At 38.9% G+C, this 23,863-nt stretch overlaps 1 protein-coding gene across 2 annotated transcripts in view; it reads left to right on the top strand.

Moving 5' to 3' along the window:
* SRGAP1 (SLIT-ROBO Rho GTPase activating protein 1) overlaps positions 1 to 23,863 on the top strand; it is a 313,613-nt gene that overhangs the window by 144,411 nt on the left and 145,339 nt on the right. For both annotated transcript variants that reach the window (XM_012444906.3, XM_012444907.3), the window contains exon 3: positions 5,721 to 5,883. In XM_012444906.3, coding sequence (XP_012300329.2) covers positions 5,721 to 5,883 — 163 coding nt within the window. The remainder of the gene's footprint in view (positions 1 to 5,720; positions 5,884 to 23,863) is intronic.

The raw sequence follows: 23,863 nt of genomic DNA on the forward strand, positions 1-23,863 counted from the left end.
TGCCAGAAGAGAAGGTATGTCTTTGTAAAATTCTTGACTATAGAAACCTGAGAGTTGATATTTGCTATAGGTAGGACAGATTTAAAATGGCTTTGTGTTCAAGCAAAGACCTCTCATTTTCTGTAGTGAATTTATATGAAAATAAGCAGTAAGAGTTGCTTGAGTTTAGTGCTCCCCGCCCCCAGCCCATGGTGTTTATGGTCATTATAATTGACACTGATTTAAAACAAAAGTTTTAAGGAAAATGCTATGAACAAACATAAATTGTTTAATTATAATTTATTTGCTTTAAAAAATACACATAAGATGCTCTGCTAATGAAATTTACTTTATGATTTAAATCCTGGGGATAGGGCCGGGTGGGATGGCTCACACCTGTAATCCCAGCACTTTGAGAGGCCAAGGCCGGTGGATCGCCTCAGGTCAGGAGTTCAAGACCAGAATGACCAATATGGTGAAACCTCGTCTCTACTAAAAATGCCAAAATTAGCCAGGCAAGGTGGCATGCACCTGTAATCCCAGCTACTCGGGAGGCTGAGGCAGGAGAATAGCTTGAACCCAGGCAGCAGAGGTGGCAGTGAGCTGAGACCGCAACACTGCACTCCAGCCTGGGTGATAGAGTGAGACTCCATCTCAAAAAAAAAAAAAAATCCTCAGGACAGAGAGAGACAAGTAAGCAGACAACTCCAGTGAAGTAAGCAAGTGCTCCAACAGGGAAAGGCATGGGAGACCCTGGAGAGACCCAACTGATATCTGTTCTGTGTTGGAGGTGGGGAAGGTAAGGTGCTGAAAGAAGAAGCATCGAAGCAAAGACCTGAAGGACAAGTTGGCCAGTAAAGGAGAGAAGAGGAGGATAGTCCAGGCAAGGGAAACATCGTGGGCAAGGGGCCAGCAGGGAAGGGATGTACGGCAGGTTTGCAGAACAGATGTAGTCCAGTGGGAGTGACCAGGGAGGCGATGAGCTACATGGCTGCAGGTGTCAATCAGAGCAGGTCCCGGGGGCCTGTGGATCTTCCTGGCCAGTTGAGACCTTTTCCAGGGGCATGAGAAACAACACTGCAGGTAGAGAGAAGTTGACCTGTTCGTGAGACAGTAAAAAGACAATGCAGGCTTTCATTTCTGTAAATACAGCCGGCCAGATAATCTGAAAAACATGTCTGTCTGAAAACTCGCAGAAATCCTTATTAATATATAATGGACCTCATTTTAAATATAAAACTGAACTCACAGGAAAGTAAGGGAAATTTCCAGGGGCCAAAAAAAGAAAAGGGAACTGAAAACCTATGTGGAAGTTGTATCCACCCTTTAATTTCACATGGGGAGAGAAGATGAGGTCTGTGCCAAGTAAAGGTTTGGAACTGAGGGTTTCCTCCCCACCAGCCCCATTGCATTGCATCCCAGAACCAGAAGAGCTACTATTATCAGTGAAATGGTAAAACAGAAAACCCTCTACTGACCTGCACAGGGCACAACAAGGAGACCTTGCTGTTCAGCCTGGGCTCCCGTTTGGAAGCTGCTGAGAAGCATGCCTTTCTTTCACCATTGGCTTTGTAGTTCTGTTCATTTCATACCTCTCCACGACCTTGGACCCTGCATAAAAAAATAGGATGGGAGCTATCACCTGGGACACTTGTGCAGAAGCAAACACAAGTGTTTGGTTTTTTTCGTCTTCTCTGTTTCTTTTTCTCTCTCTCCTCTCTTTTCTCTCCTCTCTTTTTTCTTCCTTTCTCTCACTCTCTCTCTTCTCTCTCTTCCCCACCCTTCCCCCCATCTCTCAACTTTAACCTTTACTGTTGGTCCAGCATAAAAATTAATCTTAATGATGATCTCCAGGGTGAATGAATGTTAAATGTACTTGACAGAGAGCAGGACTGGGAAGTAGAGGCTGGAGCCAGTACTATACTCACATTCATAGTAACATAACTGTTTCTTTTTAAAAGCAGTTGCAATTAAGAAGACAGCCCATTCATCTATTCTGTAATTTTTTTTTTTTTTTTTTTTTTTTTTTTTGAGATGGAGTCTTGCTTTGTCACCCAGGCTGGAGTGCAGTGGCGCGATCTCGGCTCACTGCAACCTCCTCCTCCTGGGTTCAAGCAATTTTTAGGCCTCAGCCACCCGAGTAGCTGAGATTACAGGTGCACACCACCATGCCTGGCTAATTTTTGTATTTTTAGTAGAGGCAGAGTTTTGTCATGTTGGCCAGGCTGGTCTCGAACTCCTGACCTCATGTGATCCACCTGCCTTAGCCTCCCAAAGTACTGGGATTACAGGCATGAGCCACTGCGTTCAACCCATTCAGTAAATATTTTTGAGTATCTTCTGTGTTTTGCACTTGGTAATTAGTGTCTGTGAAGGGAGAATAATAGATGGGTTTATATACCTTATCTAGCCCCATGGTGAATGAATGCATTTTTCTTTCTCCTGGTTTATTTGGTAGTTTTCTTTGAAAGGTAAGCAGTTTGAAATTTTCTTTAACTTGAGTAAGTTTATTATTAAATATGGGACTGAAGATAAGATGAATATGTCTGTGAAAAGGATAAAACAGGATTGGGAAAAAAGAGTCAACCAGATTTAGGTTTGAATATTGGCTCCACTTCGTGACTTTGGTTAAGTTACTTAACCTCTCTAATCCTTGGTGTCCTAACCTAATGGGGTTTTATGACCCTTAAGTGAGAAACATGATGAAATCCTTAATATGATTGATAAATTGGCCAGGATATGCACTGCATATTCCTTCCCCTTTTAACCAAACAAATGTTGCATCGTTAGCATGATAACATTACCAATTAATTAAGCTATACTCTGGAATCTCGTTCTTATTCAGTTCGGGGACACTTATTGTGTAGAACAATCTTTGACCCAAAGATGCCACTCCATAGAGCAAGGCTTGGTTCAGCCTCCATAGACTCAGAAAAGACTCTCTCGGCCGGGTGTGGTGACTCACGCCTGTAATCCTAGCACTTTGGGAGGCTGAGGTAGGTCAATAACCTGAAGTCAGGAGTTCAAGTCCAGCCTGGCCAATATGGTGAAACCTTGTCTCTACTGAAAATACAAAATTTAGCTGGGCATGCCGCTCGCCTGCAGTCTCAGCTGCTCAGGAAGCTGATGCAGGAGAATCGCTTGAGCCCAGGAGGCAGAGGTTGCAGTGAGCTGAGATTGTGCCACTGCACTCCAGCCTGGGCAACACTAAGTTTGGTCTTTATCAAATCAGTATGCCTTGCTAAGCTTCCATTCTTTCACTGATGGAAAAGATACAAAGGGCCAAGTGCGGTGGCTCACTCCTGTAACCCCAGCACTTTGGGAGGCTGAGGCAGGTGGATAAACTGAGATCAGGAGTTCGAGACCAGCCTGACCAACATGGTGAAACCCTGTCTCTATTAAAAATACAAAAATTAGCCAGGTGTGGGTAGTGGGTGCCTGTAATCCCAGCTACTTGGGAGGCAGAGGCAGGAGAATCGCTTGAACCCAGAAGGAGGAGGTTGCAGAGAGTCGAGATCATGCCATTGCAGTCTAACCTGGGCAACAAGAGCAAAACTCCGTCTTAAAAAAAAAAAAAAAGCAAGATACAAAGAATCTCTGCCTCAAATGGTAGTAATAAGGATTAAGTAGAGTTGCTGTCTGTGAAGTCTTTATATTAGCCCCTGGATAAAAGAGCTAACTCTGTGTAGCACTTATCATATATACATGGCATTATTGTAAGTATTTTAAAATATATATTAACTCCAGTGATTCTCATGAACAATCATAAGATTGTTCTTATGAAAGCACTGTTATTTTACCCATTCTACAAAGTAACTGAGGCACAGAGCAGTTGAGATCATTTGCCCAAGATCACATAGCTAGTAAAGGGTAGTTCTGTTTGTGAACCTAGACAGTGCAGCTCCAGAGGCCATGATCTTGACATGGATATTACTTTTCACAGTAAGTGCTCAGTAAATGATAACTGTCATTATTTTTGATATCAGTACTACTATTATTACTAAGGCAATAACAATTATTCATGCAATAAGTGAAATAACACTTATTTAATGCTTACTATGGCGCAAGGCCCTGAGGATATGATGAAGCATGAAATGTTCTGAAAGAATTTGTGGGTTACTTCAGCAAAGAAGATCTACGTGAAGGTTCATAGAAATAAGGCAACATTTACCTTACTATATGGGTCTGGGTAGACAGAAACTGTCAGTAGAGAAGTCCCAGTTACCTGCTGTAGAACCACTGCTCTTTGCCTGGTGGTATTAAGAAAAAGGAGGTTGCAGGGTGAAAGATATAATTCTTCAGTGTGCCAGTGGGGAGAATGGGAGGCTGCCCTCACAGGTGCCAAGTGCTAGGAACCTAAATCAGGCCTTTCTTCCCCATGCCCATTCCTGCTTCCATCTTCTGCTTTCATTTTCTTCTAGAGAGGGTACTGACTTAATGCAGTATTAAATCCTGAATCTGAGAGACGTAATAGCAGAAAGACCCGACTTCATCATTTCTTTCCTAACTTAATTATTATTCAGTCATAAATGATCATGAATCATAGGAGGATAACATGTCTGATTAAAGGGAGCTTTTGTTTCTGCATTAGGATAAGGACTCTCTGCCATGTTGCCATTTTACAGTTAATTTTTAAAGAACAAGCAAAAAAAAATTTTTTTTTGAGACAGAGCCTTGCCCTGTCACCCAGGCTCAAGTGCAGTGGTGCCATATTGGCTCACGGCAACCTCCACCTCCCAGGTTCAAACGATTCTTGTACCTCAGCCTCTCAAGTAGCTAGGATTACAGGTGCCCACTACCACACCCAACTAATTTTTGTATTTTTAGTAGAGAGGGGGTTTCACCATGTTGCCCAGGCTGGTCTCCAACTCCTGATCTCAGGCAATCCACCCACCTCGGCTTCACAAAGTGCTAGGATTACAGGTGTGAGCCACCATGCCTGGCTGCAAAAATTGTTTTAAGTGTACTTTTTCTTAAGCAGTATCATTTCAGTTGCTCACTGTTTTTGTTGAGTTATTCTTTAAGATTTTTTAAAAGTTTTTTATGCAGTTTATATTAACTTTTAGTTTATTATCTAGAATAAAACAAGGAGCAGTTATGAATTTGAAACAGTTTAATGGGTTTCAACAGGACATGTGACAGGTCATAAGCCAGCAACTTCATGGTTCTCTTCATGAGCCTTGAGACAATGCAATAAAGTTCAGATTCCCAGGAATAGTTTTTGGGAGACTGGAGGTTATGTATCAGAGGATTAATAAATAACCCTCGAATTTATGTTCCATGGAACGCATAACTAGCCAAATTTCTTTTCCAGCAACAGACTGAACATTCAAAGCAGACTTTGTATGCTGGGCAAAACCACAGTCTGTCTGAGACAGTAGTCAATACATTTTTATGTAAACATAAATCGCTTTCTTCAATGGAGTGTTGAAAGCTGTGGGCCTGCATAAGCACTGTGTACGTGAGGGTCCCATGGTCCTTGTCAGGAATACGGGTTTTCACCAGTGTTCTTGGCCCACGTGTTTTCTTCCAAACCTGGACAATTGCTGGCTCTGTGCCGTCCACAGGCTGGAAGGCTGTTCTGCTGGCTGACAAGTGTCCTGGTCTGAGAAATGCTCAGCTCAGGAAGCACAGCAACAATATCCATCTGTTGTGGCTCCTCTGTTTGCCTTGGTGACTTCACTCATCTGAGTGGGGCAGCTTTGAAATAGATGATAATTCTGTTTTTCTTCACTTCTTAGGAAAGACCAGAACCTGTTGTCTCCCGTGAACTGCTGGTATTTGCTCCTGAACCAAGTAAGGAGAGAAAGCAAAGACCATGCAACCTTGAGTGACATCTATCTGAACAACGTGATTATGCGGTTCATGCAGATAAGTGAGGATTCTACCAGGATGTTTAAAAAGGTACATTCCATAAATCCTGCCATGCTTTCCAAAAACTGCTTTGCCTATAACCAGGACTGAGAACGGTATCTGAAAAATTAGGTGCATGAATGAATTCTTTAGAGACACAGAATAAACGATTAAAAATTAGAGGAATTAATGTTTTAAAGACACGGAATAAAAAGGTATAATGCATAATTATAGAGTTATAAGTCAGTGAATCTGTGAACTAAACAATGTGAGCAAAAATTTTGAAGTAAGATGTTCCTGCAAATTGCACCTCTGCCCAGGAACGGACTACCTGTACTCATGAAAAATCAGACCAGAGGGTAAATGCCTTGAGTTCTTTGCTTGGGACTCATACATGGTGAGAAGCTTGTGAAGAACAAGATTATTATATGTGCTGCTCTCTTGAGAAGATGTTAACACAGTCTCTCTTAGTCTCACCAGACTAGCAGCAGAGGCTGTGAGAGAGTGACATGAAGAAAATTTCGCAGGGCATAGAAAATTCCATCCCTTACACACTAGTGAGCTTCCTCCTTCCCAAATCTATTAAAAAACAAGAACTGGGCTTTGAAGTTTTCTTATCATTGTTACGAGTCTTAGCCAACTCCCAGCAATTTTTTTGTGGTGTGGACATTTTTGTTGAGCACAAATAGTAAAATGGGACCATTTCCTGTGTAGAGAATGCAGCTACTTGCCCAGTACAACTAGTGTTTATTTTTTATGCTTGCAAGATGAGAGTTTTCCCCCACCCCCTCAGCTTTGTATTAGGAATGTCGATGCCTCTACCTATACCTGTACCTCTACTCAGTAATTATTAGTTTCAGAAAGTAGGGGAGAGAAAAACCACCCTGTAGATTAATGACATATTTATGTTTGAAAGAGCCTTCTTAAAACAAAGACATAGTGTTAAGCAGGCCAGCTGGAAAATTTCTTAGTCATGTTTGATGTATCCACATTAGATTTGATTTCTGACCTAGAAAGGGAATTTAGCAAGCTCTAAGTCACCTTATGCTCCATTAAATAGGAAAAAAATATATTTCAAACAAAGGAGAAATGTTAAAAATTGAAACTAAGGAGCATATCATTTAAGAAGAGATATGAAGAGAAATAGCCTGTGCGTCTTGAATAGTAGAGTTTAAAAAAGATAATTTAGACAGAGCCAAGAAAGTGAAATAATTTTCTTGTACATGAGCTCTTTTTGCAGAGACCTCATTTGGTTCAGCAGGTTTTTCTGAGCCTCTCCCATGGGCAGGAGACTACAATGATAGGTGTTGGAAAGGCTACAAAGATGAAGAAAAAACTAGTCCTGGTGCTCAAGGAGGTCACAATTTATCCAAATTCATATGGTACTATATAATGCTTCTTATTCAGACAGGGCCTCTAGGACCAGTACCCCTCCTGAGTTCATTTATTTATCCATTCAACAAAACATCTTTAAAATGTCTGGTGGTGGGGGGGCAGAGTTAAAGACATGTCCTTGCCTGCAAAGAGCTCATTACAGTAATTAACAGTTACTATGCTAAATGGAAATTGAAGGCTGGAGATCTTAACTTTACCTAGGGAATGAGAAAATTCTTCACAGAAAAGGGAACACTTGAAGTGAGACTTGTAGGAGAAGGAGGCTTTCATCAAACAGAGAAGAACAATGAGCTATTCCAGGGAAGGAGAGCATGAACATGACCAGGGAAAGAAAGGAGTTTGATATGATTGGACTAGGGATTGTATGGAAGTGGGTGATGGGTTGTGAAGCTAGAAAGGACAGTCATAGAAGAAGGGACTTTGTCTTTCTTGCTAAAATGTGAGGATGTGTATTTTGTAAGTCAAAGTCAAGAGCTTGATAAAGTTGATAGAAACCTAGGGCTAAGAGTCAAACAGATTTGGATTTGTGAATCTCAGCTCTTCTGCTTACTTGCTTTGTGATCTTGGGAGATCATTCCAGAGATTCACAAGCAGGCTTTCCATTCTTGAGGGAGCAAGAAAGGCAAAATTGGGCAGAGGGAGAGGCTGCACCTGTGAGTGCTCTGGGGCTGGGATGGCCTTTGGAGTGGTCTTATAGTCAGGCAAGAAGACCTGGCCTTTGTTCTGGGGAGGGATTAAGTAATCTTGGAGTGAGGCAGCTCTCTTTGGTGGAAGGTAAAATCCCAGAGATGGATCAGCTGTGAGTTTCAACAGCTAGCAGCCAGTATTCCCAGTAGTTGGAGGAATGAGCTGCTGGCTCCTGAGGAATGTCCTGGAGAATGCACACTAAATACACACACACACACACACAGAGAGAGAGAGACAGAGACAAAAACAGACATGCCTGCTTGCTTACTACCTAGGAGTTCTCTTCTTATCCAGATTTTCTGGTTCTCAAAGAATTACATCCTTGGAAACTGCCTATTTATAGTGGATTCCTGGTTAGTTTGGCATTTAGTAGGGGGAATGCTCCATGCTTTCTGAATAGCTTTCTCATTCCCAGCCATTGCTGACCACCTGGAAGGGTAACAAATCATTACAATTACAGGTGTGAAATTCTGCCTTCCTCCAGTGAACACAGCAGACTCCACACCTCACCTTTCCTTCTTTGTTATTGCTGGAAGAATAAAGAACAAGAGAGGCAGAGGGCACAAGGAAGAGGTCAGAGCTTACAGAGAGGCAAGATCAACCCCTAGCACACATTTGTCATCTGAAAGAACTGGAAGCCGGAATCTGTATCTGCCAAGTCCAAAGAATTCCAGGTCCCTTTAGATTAGAAAGCAAAACTAGGTTTTTCTGCCTTTTTTTTTTTAACCCATTCATGCCTGAGGTCGTAATTTTTTGAATTTTTGTAATTAGAACTTGGCAATGATCTTGACCAGTAAGATGAATTACTCCCACATGCTTAGCATTCCAGTAGTAGAATACTAGGCGTAAATGGGTTTTAATCACCAATCTTCCTCTTCTCTAGCTCTTCTATTGTTATGGTTCTAGGTCAGAAGCCTATTTCTATCAAAATGGAAAGAAATCATTAGCGTGAATCTGAAGCAGCCTTTAGAACTCTGTGGAGTCATTAGTGAGCAGAATGCTTGTTTTCCTTGGGAGATTTTGAGACTTCCTCATATTTCAATAACATCCCCATGTCTGTATGGAGATCCAAATAAATGCTGTGTGCCTGATAGTTTTGGCCTCTTAAACAGCTGCATCTTACACAGTTTACTCAATCACAGAAAATCCTGTTACTTAAATTATTCTGTCTGATAAGGAGTTTAAAGCAGGTCATTTCAGGAATTTTTTTGTGTTCCAGTTGATATAATAATCAAGAAAACACTTGTAGAAATACCCAATTCCATGTGGCATTATAGGGAACAGCTTCAAGACATAAATCTTAATTACATAAGAACCAGTTATAGACATAGTTGCCTAAACTTGACAGTTTTCAACAGTTTTAAAAAAAAAAGTGAAGCACTTTAAAAACAACAATATTCAACTACTCAAATACTGATAATTTTACATTTATGCCTTTAAAACTCTAAATGAAGCCTGTTGGTCAGAATAACAGTGATTCAGCTTTTAGGCTCTGAAATCAGATATTCTTGGTATGAATCTTGGCTTTGCCACTGTTGGGAGCCATGTGGACTTGAGAATATTTGTAAATAAGTAAGCCTCAGTTTCTGCAGCTATAAAGTAGATATAGTCGTTTAGAGAATTCATGAGTTACATATGGAAAGCCACTTAGCCTAGTGTCTGGACTTAATAAGTCCTGGTAACTTTAATATCTTTATTATGTATATTATAAGCACTTATTCTGTATACCTACAATAACTATGTAATGTGAGATTATAACAGATGTTATACCAAATGTATCTTCTAAGGAGAGTATAGAGTTTTCAAAATGATTTGAAAAACACATCCAGAGAATCAGTTTTATTTACCACTTATTATGAAGTTCCAAACAATATTTGTAAGCAAACAGTGATAAGTGTCCTTATAACAGCATTGCTTGTGGCTAAGTGAAAATTTTTGTCCTCACCTTTAAACATTTAGTGGGAAATCAGGGATTATCCAAGTGAATGCACAAGCTGGCCGAGATTCCATGCCTCTTAAATCCCCCATAGCTATTTGACATGGAGAGCCTTTCCTTTGAGTCCTAATTGATTTCTTCATTCACTCAATGACAACGGTTATTTAATTCCAGACCTTCTACTAGATTTAGACAATGTAAACTCAGACAGGAGAGTGCTCTGTTTTTACCCTTTTAAGTTCTGCTTAGCTATTTTAAGAGAAGTTCAGAAATTTGGAGGCTTGTTTCATTTCTGCCCTCACTTGTTTCCCAAAGAACCAGGGCTGATGTGCCTCTTGCCCTGTTCTCCAGCCCTGCCTTCTGCAGTCATGAGCTTTTGCTTCCTTCTTTCCATTACTCATGCTGAAACAGAGTGCTCTGCATCTGGTTTGGTTCTGCAGCCAGAAAATGTGCAGTTCATATGCTACACATAAAAATGTAATTAATGTCAGCCGTCACAGTTGCAGGACAGGCTATATAACCAGCTTGCAATAATCACTTTATTTAAGCACCTAATCACAAGGTCTTATTTACCAATTTTAAGAACGTTAATAGATGTAGTTTGGGAGGTATACCATAAAATGGTGGCATTTGAATGTGTTAGGTTATCTCTGTGGATTTTAAATTATCTTGAAGTCTATCATTTCCCCAAAGATTGTTTCAAAATCATTAATATGTTTTTATCTTTCCTTGGTTTGCATAAATACATGTACAAGTATAATTCATCTTATTTCTTCACCAATAATGATGACATCTGTAAGCTGTCACTTACTGAGTTTTAGCTGTGTGCCAAACACTATACTCTACAGCTTTCATAAATCAGCTCACATATCCTCACGGCTGCTCAGTGAACAGGTATTATATCCACACTTCAGGGATAAAGAAACAAAATGCTCAAGGGTATAAATTGCAGCGTCAGGCTGACTAGCATGTATTCTTGTCTTTGCCCATATGTCTTAGACAGTTCATAGCTGCTATGCACTCTGTTGATATTTTTCGGTGGTGATTAGAAATGTCACTCAGTGCATAGGGTCAGAAACTTCTGAGAAATAGGACACTATGGTTCTTGTCCTAATCATTTCTTATGAAAACTGAAGAATGATATTCTGGGAAGAGGCATGAAATCTGTCAATCATCCAAGTTATAGGGAGGGACTCAAAGCAACAGAGACTGGCCCAAAGCCACTGAGAATAACCCCCCTTTGTCATAAATGCCATAGGTTGTCAGAGTCAGACTCACAGAAATTCTTTTGGTATTGCTGATTGTGTGGCTCAGTCTAAAAGAAAGGAGAGATTGCTAGTGAGATTCATACTTATTTTTTACTTTAATCAAAGATAGCCAAATTCTATTTAAATACCCCAATATGAAAAAAAAAACTGTTTCAAATACATTTATGGAGGAAAAAAACTGTTTCAAATACATTATTTAAAATAGGTTAATATTCAAACATGTTTTAATAGAAGTTAATAAAAGATACCACTTTACTACAGATCTCTAAAGCTCTGACCTTGTTTTAAAAAAGACCCATAAGTTAAAAGTATCTGAAAACTACCAATCTATATATGTAAAAAAAGAGATTATTTCTTTTTAAATATAAAAATATATATAGACTGAGGAAATTTAGAAAACACTAAAAACATAAAAATAAATAATAATTGCCCATATTAATACTACCTACTGTTAAGTTTTAGGCTCTATATTTTCAATATTTATATGTGTATACATATATTTACATATGTACATATGTATTTTACAGAATTGAGATTTCATTCTATATGGCTTGGAAAGGTGCCATTTTGATATATTATTAGCATTTCTCATGTCTGGAAATAGGCTACCTCATCCCTACATAGTACTTTACTATGTGCAAAGCCATATTAGTTTTCTGTTGTTTTATAAGTCATAGATTTATAAAAAATAAATCTATGATTTTTTTTCTTATGCTACATTCTTTGAAGTAGAATTATGAAGTCAGAGGGTGACCTTTGAATTTTGTTAGAATTTCATGTTTTGAATTAAATTCTTACCATTCGCTTTTCCGGAGTAATGATGATCATGGCTGTCACTTACAGACAAGTCATATATTCACAGAAAAATTAATTGACTATGTTATTAGTAGTAAGCTACTGCATGTAATTTAGCATACTTATATAACAGTAGTAAATAATATAACAAGAAGAACTTTTTCAAAGCATTTTAGTGCAGTGTTGCAGAAGAATTAAATAGTATTCCGGTGGCCTCAGGGGGCAGCTTAATTATTGATAGGGCCTGGATAAATAGGAATAGTTCAAGCTAACCCTGCTAGCTGGTTCTCTTGGGTTTTATCAACTCTATGACTAGCTTTTTTTTTTTTTTTTAAGAAATAAGCCAAAACTAAACTATCATTTTTCACAATGATACAATTTTCTGAAATATTTTAGAAAATATTTTAAATTTGTATTTATAAATTGCTTTTTAGGATGGCAAGCACATAATAAGTGCTCAATGAATAACAATTATTGGTGCTGCTATTCTTGGAGTTACATTGTTGTCTTTATTATTCAGTAACAACAGGAGGTATGTGTGATTGGCCTGGCTTTAAATTTAATGTAACAAGAGGAAGTACCAAATACTGAAGTCAACTGTAACACAATGGTAAGTATTTGAGTATCTAAACACAGAAAGGGTACAATACAATTACAGTACGAAAGATAAAAAACGATACACCTGTGTAGGGCAGCTCCCTTCTAATCTTATGGGACCACCGTCATTGAGTATAATAACATGCTATGCAGGTTTGTAGACTAGGAGCAACAGACTATGCCATATAGACCAGGCATAGTCTATTGTATAGTAGGCTTTACCATCTGGGTTTGTGTAAGTGCACTCTGTGATGTTCACACAACAATTAAATTGCCTAATGACGCATTCCTTAGACTATGTCTCTGTTGTTAAGTAATACCTGCCTGTACTTGAACTCATAATTAATTACATTGAGAATAGTGGTCAAGGAATACTTGAAAACTTATTTTTAGCTAGAATTAAAAGCTAGAAGGGTAAATTGTTTTAAATGGCTATCTCTAAGTTACTTTTATTTTCTTCCATTTGCTTATCTGTAGTTTCTGATTTTATACAGTGAACATATTGTATAATAAAACACACAATGAAACAATTATTTTTTGTAAACTGAAATCTGAAGGAAAAGATTTGGTCCAGAGTATACCAGTGTTTTCTGTAAAGGAGTAGGAGAACTCTATCCAGTAAATAATTCATCCCCAAATGCTGTTTATTAGTGGAGAATCTGCCTGTTCTCCAGGTCCAGTTGAAAATTACTCTTGGATTATGCACCATTAGGATGGTTAAAATAGGAAGACATGAAATCAGAAGACTTCTGACTAAGACAGCAGATCATACATGGGCTCCAGCCACCTTATTTCCCAAATTATTTGTTAAATGACCAATCAAATACATAGATAGGAAAAACTAGAAAAATTCTTTTAACATCAAGCAGAGCCCATCACTCCTTCTCCCAAATCTTTTAATGGCTCTCACCACACTCAGAGCAAAAGTCTACATCCCCACCTCCCTTCCCCAGCTTTATAGCACTTATCCCTTTGTGACATACTATGTACTTACTTATTTGTTCACTTTCTGTCTTCCCTCCGTTCCAGTGTAAGTTCCTAAGGGAAGAGACCTTTGTGTTGTTCACTGAAACAATGACTGGCATAGGGTAGGTGCTCAGTAAATATTTATTGAAGGAATAAGTAATGAAGAAAGATTTACATCTGTATTAGAAACTCAAGATAGTGGCATTTGCATAACAGATGTTTCAAGGCATTTCAGCAAGACCCAGTATTAGGAAGGCTAAGTTTAAGCAACACTATAATGTACAACCTACTTCCCAAGAGAAAGAAATCAGAGTGGGTCCTGGCAGTAACTCACCTTCACAGGTCACTTAGGAGGACTGATGAGACTCATCGCTGGAGCCTCCTCTCTGTTCTGTCACAGATTGGTAGACTTGGGGCCGTGGTGCACCACACTTTGCTCTAAGCACCCAGAGGCACCATGAAATTCACCCAAGGTTCCCATGGCACAGGTTCCCACCTTACTCTCCCAACTGAAAATTGCTCTTAGGGTTATTTATATTGTTTTTCATCATTCTTTTAGATATTTGGAAATCCAGTATATATAAACATTAGTCAAGAACTGTCGCTCAAAATTAAGCTCAAACTCCTATTTGACTCTTAAGACAATACCAGCAAGTATGGACTTCCTTAGAGAGATAATTATGCACATACTTACAGGGATAAGTATGAATAAACAAAGAGGAATACATAGTTTCTCTCAATCTATAATATAGTTTATTCATTCGTTCTTGAGTAAGCACTTATTGAAGCTTTCTTTGTCCCAGGCATTTGTCAAGATGCTGGGGCTACAGCAGTAACCAACACAGGCCTTCTCCCTGCCCCTTGGATCTTACAGTGGGAGAGTACAGACAATTACAATCTTAATTACAGAACAGCATGTTAATTGTACAATAAGGGGGAGAAGCCCCTTACTTCTTGTGACTTAAAGATCAGAAAAGCTGCAGTTTGAATCAGTTATTAAGAGTTAGTTGGAGAGATGATGGGAAAGGAGCAGAAAACTCTTCCAGGAAGAAACAGCGTGTGTGAAGAACCACATGCATGAGAGATTTCGTGGAGGAAAAGGGTGTTCTTTATAGGTAAATCAAAGAATGGGAGAGAGCAGATGGCAAGAGAGAAGATTGGAAAAATAAGAAAGTTGAAATTAAAGGCCATGTTGAGGACTTTTCAGATTTATTCTAAAAGCAGTGGAATGCCATTCACAGGTTTAAACACAGTAGTGACATGATCCGCTTTCCATGTGCCTAAAGTGTGGAGAGTGGATTGAAAGGTGATAAGACAGAAAGACTCAGTTTGCAGCTCCTGGGACTAATCCAGATGAGAGAAGAGGATGCTCTTCCTTGGTTGTGGCAGCAGAGACAGAGGAGCAGGTGGATTTGAGTAGTGTGGTGGAGATAGAATATGTAGGCCTGGGTAATTGGCTGGGTGGGAGAGGAAAGAGATGTAGAGGGAACAGTCAGAGGTTACACCCAGGCTTGGGCAGTGTCAGGGTGATAGGTGTCATATGAGAGGAAAAGGTTCAGGGCACAGAGGCTGTGATGGGAAAGGGATTGTGGAAAACATGGTGTTTACTTTTGGGTGTGCCTGTGGATAACTGGGTAGAGAAGCCCCATAAGCAGACCAAGATCTTCAGGAGAGAGATCATGACTAGACAGCTGGGAATCTTCCACCTTTGGCAGATCATTAAAATCTTGGGAGTAGTTGAGGTAAACCAGGGAGAACATATAGGGTGAGGAGGGAAGAGTATCTAAGAAAAACTAGGAATTAAAGGATGAGAAGAAGAAATGTATCCTATAAAGTGACTGAGAAGGATGAGCCAGAGAAGTGAGAAGAAACGCAGGTCAGTGAGGTGTCCAGAAAGCTAAGTGAAGAAAATGCAGCAAGGAGGGAGTTGTCAAAATGCAAAGGTCCATGACATCTATTGAACTTAGCAGCAAAAGGTTGTTGGTAATCTCCATGACAGGAGTCTGGGCAGAATAGGAAATGTTGAGCGAGCAAGTTAGGACAGAAATGTGGACAATATCATCTAGAAATTTGCCTATAAAGAGGAGGAAAGATAATGCCGGTATTTGAAGAAGAACATGGGTCAAGAAAGGGCTGTGTGTGTGTGTGTGTGTGTGTGTATGTGTGTGTGTATGTAAAAAAACAAAAACAAAAAAAAACGGACATTAGAACAAACTAGTTTAAAATGTTGAGGAGGGCCGGGCCTGGTGGCTCATGCCTGTAATCCCACCGCTTTGGGAGGCCAAGGCAGGAGGGTCACTTGAAGCCAGGAGTTCAAGAACAGCCTGGGCAACATAGCAAGACCTGGTTTCTACAGAAAAAATATTTAAGTTAGCTGGGCATGATGGTGTGCACCTGTACTCCCAACTACTTAAGAGGCTGAAGTGGGAGGATTGCTTGAGCCCAGTAGTTGAAGACTACAGTAACCAATGACTACACCACTGCCCTCTGGCCAGGGCAACAGAGTGACACCTTGTCTCTAAAAAAATCCAAAAGTAGTATGTTGAGGAAAAGGAGCCACAAAAAGGGAAGCTCGGCACGTTAGGAGAGAACAGGTGTAATTTGTTGATCCAAGACTCTGCCAAGGGGGCAGATAATGGGACCCAAAAGACAGGCAGAGGGGTTAGCCTCTGGCAATAGACTGTATTTGGAGATGAGAGAAGAGTTGCTCTGGATGCAGGTAGTTTTTTCGGTGGGTGGCAGGATATTGTGGGATTCTCTATATCTGTTTCTTCGTGAAGTTAAAAGTGATAGCATGTAATAAGCAAAGGGAGAAGAAAGAATAGTCTGTTGGGATAATAAGGTTTGGGAAAAGTAGAAAAGATTCCAGCCAACCTCTGGAGGAACTGAGAATTAAAAATAAAAAATATAATATGAAAAAGAATCACCACTTGAGAAAATATCACAATATGAAAATAGAATGTGAGTTTTCAAACAAAGTTGTTGAAAACACATACACACACACACACACACATAGTACTTTCAAGCTTCAAACTTAAATGACTTCTACAGGCATTCCACAAAACCATCCTATTTCTCAAAAAGAACACAGATTAGGTCTTACATGTAATATTAAATTTCAGAAAACAATGGAGCAAAACCTGCAAGAACAACTGAGGGAAAGTTACAACTCTAAAATTCTAGATACAATCAAGTTGTTACTCATTTTAAAAAGCAACTGAAGAGCAATCTTAAATATGTAGTGTACTTTCCTGAATACACTGTTAGTTTGGGTAGATTGTGTGCAAAGTTAGCATAAATGATCTACTTTCCTCTTATCTACTTCCTGAAGTATTTCTTGCCCACACCGACCTTGGACTTGGCCATATAACCTGCTTTGGTCAATGGAACAGTGCAATCAGATACTTGAAAAGTGCTTTTTTGATGTTTTTGGACATGTAACATGTTATCAAGTCCTAGCTAGCTTGCTGGATTAGGGACAAGACTACTTGGAAGGCAGCTGAGGCCTCCTAAGTGACAGCCAGCCAAATATTACACATATAATGAGGATATCTTAGATCATCTAGTTGCCAGCTGACCCCGGATGATTGCAAATGCAAGAAAGAACATACCCAGGCCAGCCCAGAAGAGAAGAATCTCCCAACTGACCCACAGAATCCTGAGCTAAGTAAAATGTTGTTTTAAGCCACTAAATTTGGATGTTTTGTTCTGCAGCAAAAACTAAATGAAACACTAAGTAAAGACCTGTGCCCTCCCCAAAAGGTAGATGAAATTGAAAGATAAACATTGGTTTTGAGTGAATTGATAAGTATACTCCACCATGCCTTTCCCATTGAAGGCATCTTTAAAACCACTGAACACCTACAGCAGTTTAAAAACTGAAAATTAAATAGTAGCTGTTAGATTGGTGAAGATGACCAGATTTTTAAAATTCCATCAAATTAGCGTTAAGTTTTCCAGTTTTTTTCCTTCAGTGTTCTCCTGCCTAAATGCAAGGCAGCTAGAAACCTGGAAGTAGGCATCGGACTTACATAAACACAGGGTTGTAGGAGAATACTTTAGCTGTGACACACACAAAAAAAAAAAAGCAGAAAAGGGAAAATAAAGATGATCTTCAATTTTTCATTTTTCTTTTTTCTCGCTACTTCCTCATGCCCTAATCCCCAGACATTCCCAAAATGACAACAGCAGTAGCAGTGACACCAACAGAGGCCTACAATTCCCTCCAACTCTGAAAGAGAGAAACTTTCCTCCCTGATCAGAGGAGCTGTGATCCAAGAGGGTGGAGCAACCACCCGTTGTTTTATTTTCTGTCTGTTCTGCTGCCACTTGGCCCCAGATGTGGACACAGTCATAAGGAGTGTTTAGTAGATTAGAATAACTAAAGCCCCAACTTTCCAGTTAAAGGGATGAAAAGAGGAGCCCTAGAAACCAGAAAGTACTGGGGAGATTTCAGAAGGTGTAAAGATTAAGAAAGTTTTAGCAAAGAAATAAAAGGTATAAATGCAAATTTGAGAACTGAAAAATGCAGTAACTAAAACAAAAAAACCTCACTAGACAGGCTAACTATGAGAATGAAGATAACAGGGGGAAGAATCACTGTACATGAAGGTAGACTAACAGATATTATCTGGTCTGAGCAACAGAGAGAAAAAATACCTTTAAAAAAATGAACAGAGCCTCAGGGACTTTGGGAATGATACCCAAATGTCTAACATTTGTGTTATCAGAGGTCCTGAAGGAGAGGAGAAAGAGTGTGGAGCATTAAAAAAAACCTAGTTGAAAAATGATTGCAAGAAAATTTCCCAAGTTTGGCAAATGACATAAACCTACACATTCAAGAAGCTCAGCAAAACCAAACTAGATGAACCCGAAGGTGTCCATACCCACATACATCATAATAAAACTGAAAACTCAAGACAAAGAAAAAAATACTGAAAGCAGCCAGTGAAAAATGATATATTACTTATAGGGGAACATTAATTCAAATGGCTGTGGAATTCTCAACCCAGTAAATGCTAGCAGCACCTCACTGGTTGTGACAACCAAAAATGTCTTCAGACACGCCAAGTGTCCTCTGGGGGCAAAATTGTCCCCAGCTGAGAAACATTAATGCAAATTAATTGAGTCTTCCATCCTAGTTTTTTTAAAAGAAATATTCCACTTTGGTTTGTTTTCCAATCTTAGGGTTTGGAAGTCCAGATTCAGTGAACAAACATGGGGTAGGTCCAAAGGCACCCAGTCCCTCACGTCCCATGAAAAAGGAATTAAAAAATATTGTTCAGTACCAGGTTTAATCTGTTTCAGTGATTTATAAAAGATGAGCTCTTAATAAAGTTCATTTTCAAAGAGGCATAGACACACTGAATCCTTACCCATTCTCATGTGAGAAAGAAGATGTTGCTTTAAGAAAGAAACTGGTGAGGAGAGAACATTCCTACCATATGTTGAGGTGTCTGCAGTTGAGATCAACAAATTCTAAAGCAACCTAAGAACAGTATTCTGGTTGCTAGCCAACTTTCTTACTAGTTGAAGACTATGTTTAATACCACATGGTAGGGATTCTAAAAGATTTTCAGCAGCTGTAAGAAATGCCATATTGGGGGAGATTGCACATATAGCAAATATTTGAATTAAGAAACACTTGCGATACCTTGGAATATATCAACCTAAAAATATACACTTGCAGAAGAGATACTGAATATGGCTGTCACATTTATTTCAGTACCTTTTAAGTCTCAGAGGAAAAAATATTATTGTCAGTGAAGCAATTAAATAGGAACTAGAAAATTTGCCAACTAAATACCTTATATAATCCACTTAGAAGTCTATAAAAAAGGAAAGAAATTAACCACTGGTTATATAAACTATTTAGATTGAGAAAAAACAGCAATATTAAATAATTAGTAGTAAATAAACACATGCACCACTTTTACTTTTTAAACTTTAACAGTTTCAAGTGAACACATAGAACCATAACTGGATAATGTGCTGGCTTGAACAAACATGTCCATAAAATTTTTATCTTAGCTGGGCACATTGGTTCACACCTGTAATCCCAGCAGTTTGAGAGGCCAAGGCTAGAGGATTGCTTGAGACCAGGAGTTCAAAACAGCCTGGGCAACATAGAAAGACCCCCATCTTTACAAAAATAAAAATTAAAAAATAGCTGGGCATGGTGGTATACACCTGTAATACCACCTACTTGGGAGTCTAAAGCAGGAGTCTGATTTGAGCCCAAGAGTTCAAGGCTGCAGTGAGTTATGATTGTACCACTGCACTGCAGCCTAGGAGACAGAACAAGACCCTATCTCTTAAAAAAAAAAAAAAGGTTTAACTCTTCAGCTCTAAAGATCAAGATTGCACAGCTCTACTATTATAATCAACTTTTATTATTTAACAAGATCCAGTCACTCTACCAAAGAAGTCATGGCAAATCCATAGTAACTTATACTTCTCTTTCCTTTTTATTTTTTTCTGAAACTTAACTTTACTGAAATCAGCTTTTTCCTGAAACAAAATAGACATTATATTTCTTTATTCATTCAACAAACTTCTATTGATAACCTTTATGTGATAGGCACAGTGGTGGGTACTAAGGTCACAAGAGCAAGTAAGACACAAATCTTCAACTGGTACCCCCACAGGATCTTAGAATCTACTAAGGAAAGGAATTATAGACATAAAAGTTACATTGCAAATTGGTAACTGCTCTTAGCTAGATAGGACCTAAGACCATGAGAGCACAAAGGATTGAGTAAAGCATTCTGGCTGGAAGAAAGGCCTCACAGAGAGAAAAATACACTTAATCAAGCTCATAAATTTGGTGGGATTTTACAGAGGAATTTGGGAAGTACATTCTTCTATACTGAAAGACCAGCAAGGACAATTCTCTGGATTTCTGATCAAGCCTAGCACATATCTAGGAAATGAAGCTAGGGAAAGATAAGGGTAAATAGGGCTCCTGGTGGCCCCTTAACGGCAATGAGTTTTAAAGATGCATCAGGCCACTTCTGTGCCTAGAGCAATTGCTCACATCTCTTACCCAGCTGGCTGGTATTAGGAGTGTAGCCTATGGCATGACGAAGGATAAACAGTGGGTAACAGCTGCCTGAAGTCTAGAGAGGCAGATTGTAGGGGGGCATGCATGAGAATTTGACATTGCCTTCAAAAAGTTCTCATTGTTGTCAACCACCAGTGTGTCCTGGGTGGGGGGAAAGAGTTCTCACTGGTGTACGTTAAGAATGAGTTGAATAGATTTTTGCTGTTGACTTATAAAAGCCCTGTTAGTAATTTAAATCCAGAATATTGTTATTCAGTCCATACTATTCAGATTTTCTTAAGGCTTCTACTTCTTTAGCTGATGGATCTTTAGCTTATTGGGAAAAGAAAGAATCTAATCCCGAGTTCTAGATTCTTGGACTTACAGTAACTATGCAGACATGGATTTAGACCGACTCCACCAAACAGGGCAATTGCAAGTGATTACAAGTCACTGAGTGGCCTGTGTTGCTTCCTGATCCTCCTAAGATCTTAGCCTCCACCCCTTGAAATATAAAAAACATGTACTTAACATCACTAGCTGCAGAATAATAAACAGTTATCTGTGAGGCAAGGAGAATTTGCTCTGATTTCTTTAAACTGTGTCATTTAAGGAAGTGGTTCCCAACCTTTTTGGCACCAAGAACTGGTTTCATGGAAGGCAATTTTTCCAAGGGCAAGGGGATAGTTTTGGGATAAAACTGTTCCACCTCAGATTGTCAGGTGTTAGATCCTGAACAGGAGCACATAACCTAGATCCCTTGGGTGAAGAGTTCACAATAGGATTTATGCTCCTATGAGAATAGAATGCTGCCGCTGATCTGACAGGGGGCAGAGCTCAGGCATTATAATAGTGGCTCACCCACCGCTCACCTACCCCTCACCTCCTGCTGTGTGGCCCGGTTCCTAACAGGCTCCAGACTGCTACCACTTCAGCAGTAAGAGACATTAGGAATATTTAGTACAAAGGAAGTAGTCTCACCTAGGACTTAATAGCTGTCTTCAAATATTTGAAGACCTGTCATATGGAAGATGGTTTACTTTACCTTTCTTAGGGTAAAGTAATGTCTCTATACATAAGTTCCCCCAATTGATCTTAACTCTTGTAGCCTTATAGAGTAGATAGGGAGTTAAGGTCTTAACAGGAGTTAAGACCAACTGGGAGAACTTAAGCAGAGACAGGTTTACTTTACCCTAAGAAAGACTTTCTAACAATCTGCAGTGAGCAAGGCTATCTCAGATCTAGAGCTCTGCTTTGTTGCAGTTTTGCAGTATTCTCTGGAATGCACTTTATCTTCCCTAATACAGTACCACAAACACAGTTGAGTATTCTAAAGAGTAAATCTTGAATTGTGTTGAATTAACTAAGACATTCTGATTTGAAAGTTTATATGAATAGACGGTTACATTTGAATTTAGAGAAACAGAAAGTGACTTCACAAGATAAAACGAAGATATGATGCTGAGCTAATAATGGCATAATGACAGTAAGAGATAATACTTATGGAATGTTTGGTATGTGCCAGACACCCTGTTAAGCACGTAACCATGGGCATCTCATTTAATCCTTTTAACAACCCTGTGGAGTATATACTGTAATCTTCCCTATTTTACAGCGGAAACAGCTCAGAGAAGTTAAATATATTTAAGCAGATATTTAAACAGTTTGGCCCTTCTTGAAGGTTTTGGGGATTTTCCCCCTTGAAGTGCCTGCCATTTCACGTGCAATTGCCCATTAGCCACAAGGATTTTTAAAATTTCTCTGATTGTATTCAGCAACCCAAGTTCTTTGTCAAAGGGATACTTAGTCCATAAGAATATTTTTCTTTTTCTATTTCTTTATGGTACCATTACTTATATCTGTTGTCAGATTGGTGACCAGTTAACTGGCTTTAGTTCTGAGATGGTGCTATTCAGCCAAATGTCAATCTTTAAAGGGAGTTTCTGATTTTGTTTAAATGTTTAAAGATCAATTAGTTTATTTTAAAAATTGTGGGTATAGTTCCAGAGTAAGATTATATAAATACAGAGATTTTGCTTGGCTTAAAGTGTTTGAAGATGCATAAATCAGACTGGATTGAAATTGTTTTGACTACCTCTGTTTCTCTCCTAGACTGTAAGGTCACTTTTCTTTCCTAAACACATAGGAGACACTCAGTTTAAAAGTAGTAGAATGAATGGGTAAATGCATGAGTGAGTATGTGAATGAATGAACTTACTTCAGTATCTCAAAGAATCTCTGCCTTTTGCTTGCTAATCCAATGGATGACTTACATTATAAATGAGCAGATTTCCTGCTTATTGATTTGCTTAGTCCCTGGATTTTTTCTTAGCACAGTGTTATTAAGACTAAGGTTATGGGTTTCCTATATAATGTGGTCTAGTTTGCTTCATTACATAATATACTTATAATCCCAGCTACCTGGGTTGTAGATGTGAGCTCTTGATCACACCAGGGAGCAGTATAGCTTTGGATCTCTCACAATCATGACTGTCACAGAAGTCCAGTTGGCTTTACTAATAAATTAGTAGGCTCCAGTTCATGCACTAAAGACATATTATTATGGTAATAGTGAGAAATTGTTCATAAAGCTGAGCTATTGCATTTTTGTAAAGTTCAGCATATTAAAAAATGGTTTGGAACTATTTTTTGATATTTGTAGTTAATTATATTATAGTCTGAAACAGTTTTATAACTCATTCTGATTTTAATTAAGTACATTTATTTACATCAGCCACTGAGAATTTATATGTAATTGATTATTCATTTAGTGACACTGAAAAGGTATTTCCAATTTATCAGCATTTTGAATAGAGAAACAACTCTTCATGCGTTTATTGAAGAGCTAAGGAAATGAAAATGTAGACACTTGTTTCATCTACTTTATTTCCTGTAGGATTTAAGTCTCAGTCTTGAATTACTTAATCAGCGCGTTCAAGTACTGTTTCTATGGGGTAGGTTATGAGTGACTTTGATGATGATGACTACACAACTTTCAAATAGTCTGCTTGAAGGCTGAACATAGCAACAGCCGACCTTTTCCCCCTGGATGTGGAATACCACATTGTCCAGCAGTTGTATTAGTAATTGTAAGAGATGCCCCAGATAGTTCCCTTTATGGTTAAGTTTTGTCTTGATTTGAAATCAAGCTCTGGTTTCTCTGTATTTATGATTCCTTCTAATTTCCTGTTTTCTAATGGCATGGAGTTTTGTCTAAAAAAATTCTGATTTTTACCCCCTTAGGGTAAAGTAGATCATGAAACTAATTCCATGATAGTTAGATAGCTTTGTACTTAGTTGTGATTTTAATAAGTACAAAACCATGTCTTTTGACAGATAGAAGGG

This window comes from Aotus nancymaae, unplaced genomic scaffold (assembly GCF_030222135.1).
Source record: "Aotus nancymaae isolate 86718 unplaced genomic scaffold, 86718_ANA_hifiasm-v0.15.2.pri h1tg000016l, whole genome shotgun sequence".
Taxonomy (NCBI): Eukaryota; Metazoa; Chordata; class Mammalia; order Primates; family Aotidae; genus Aotus; species Aotus nancymaae.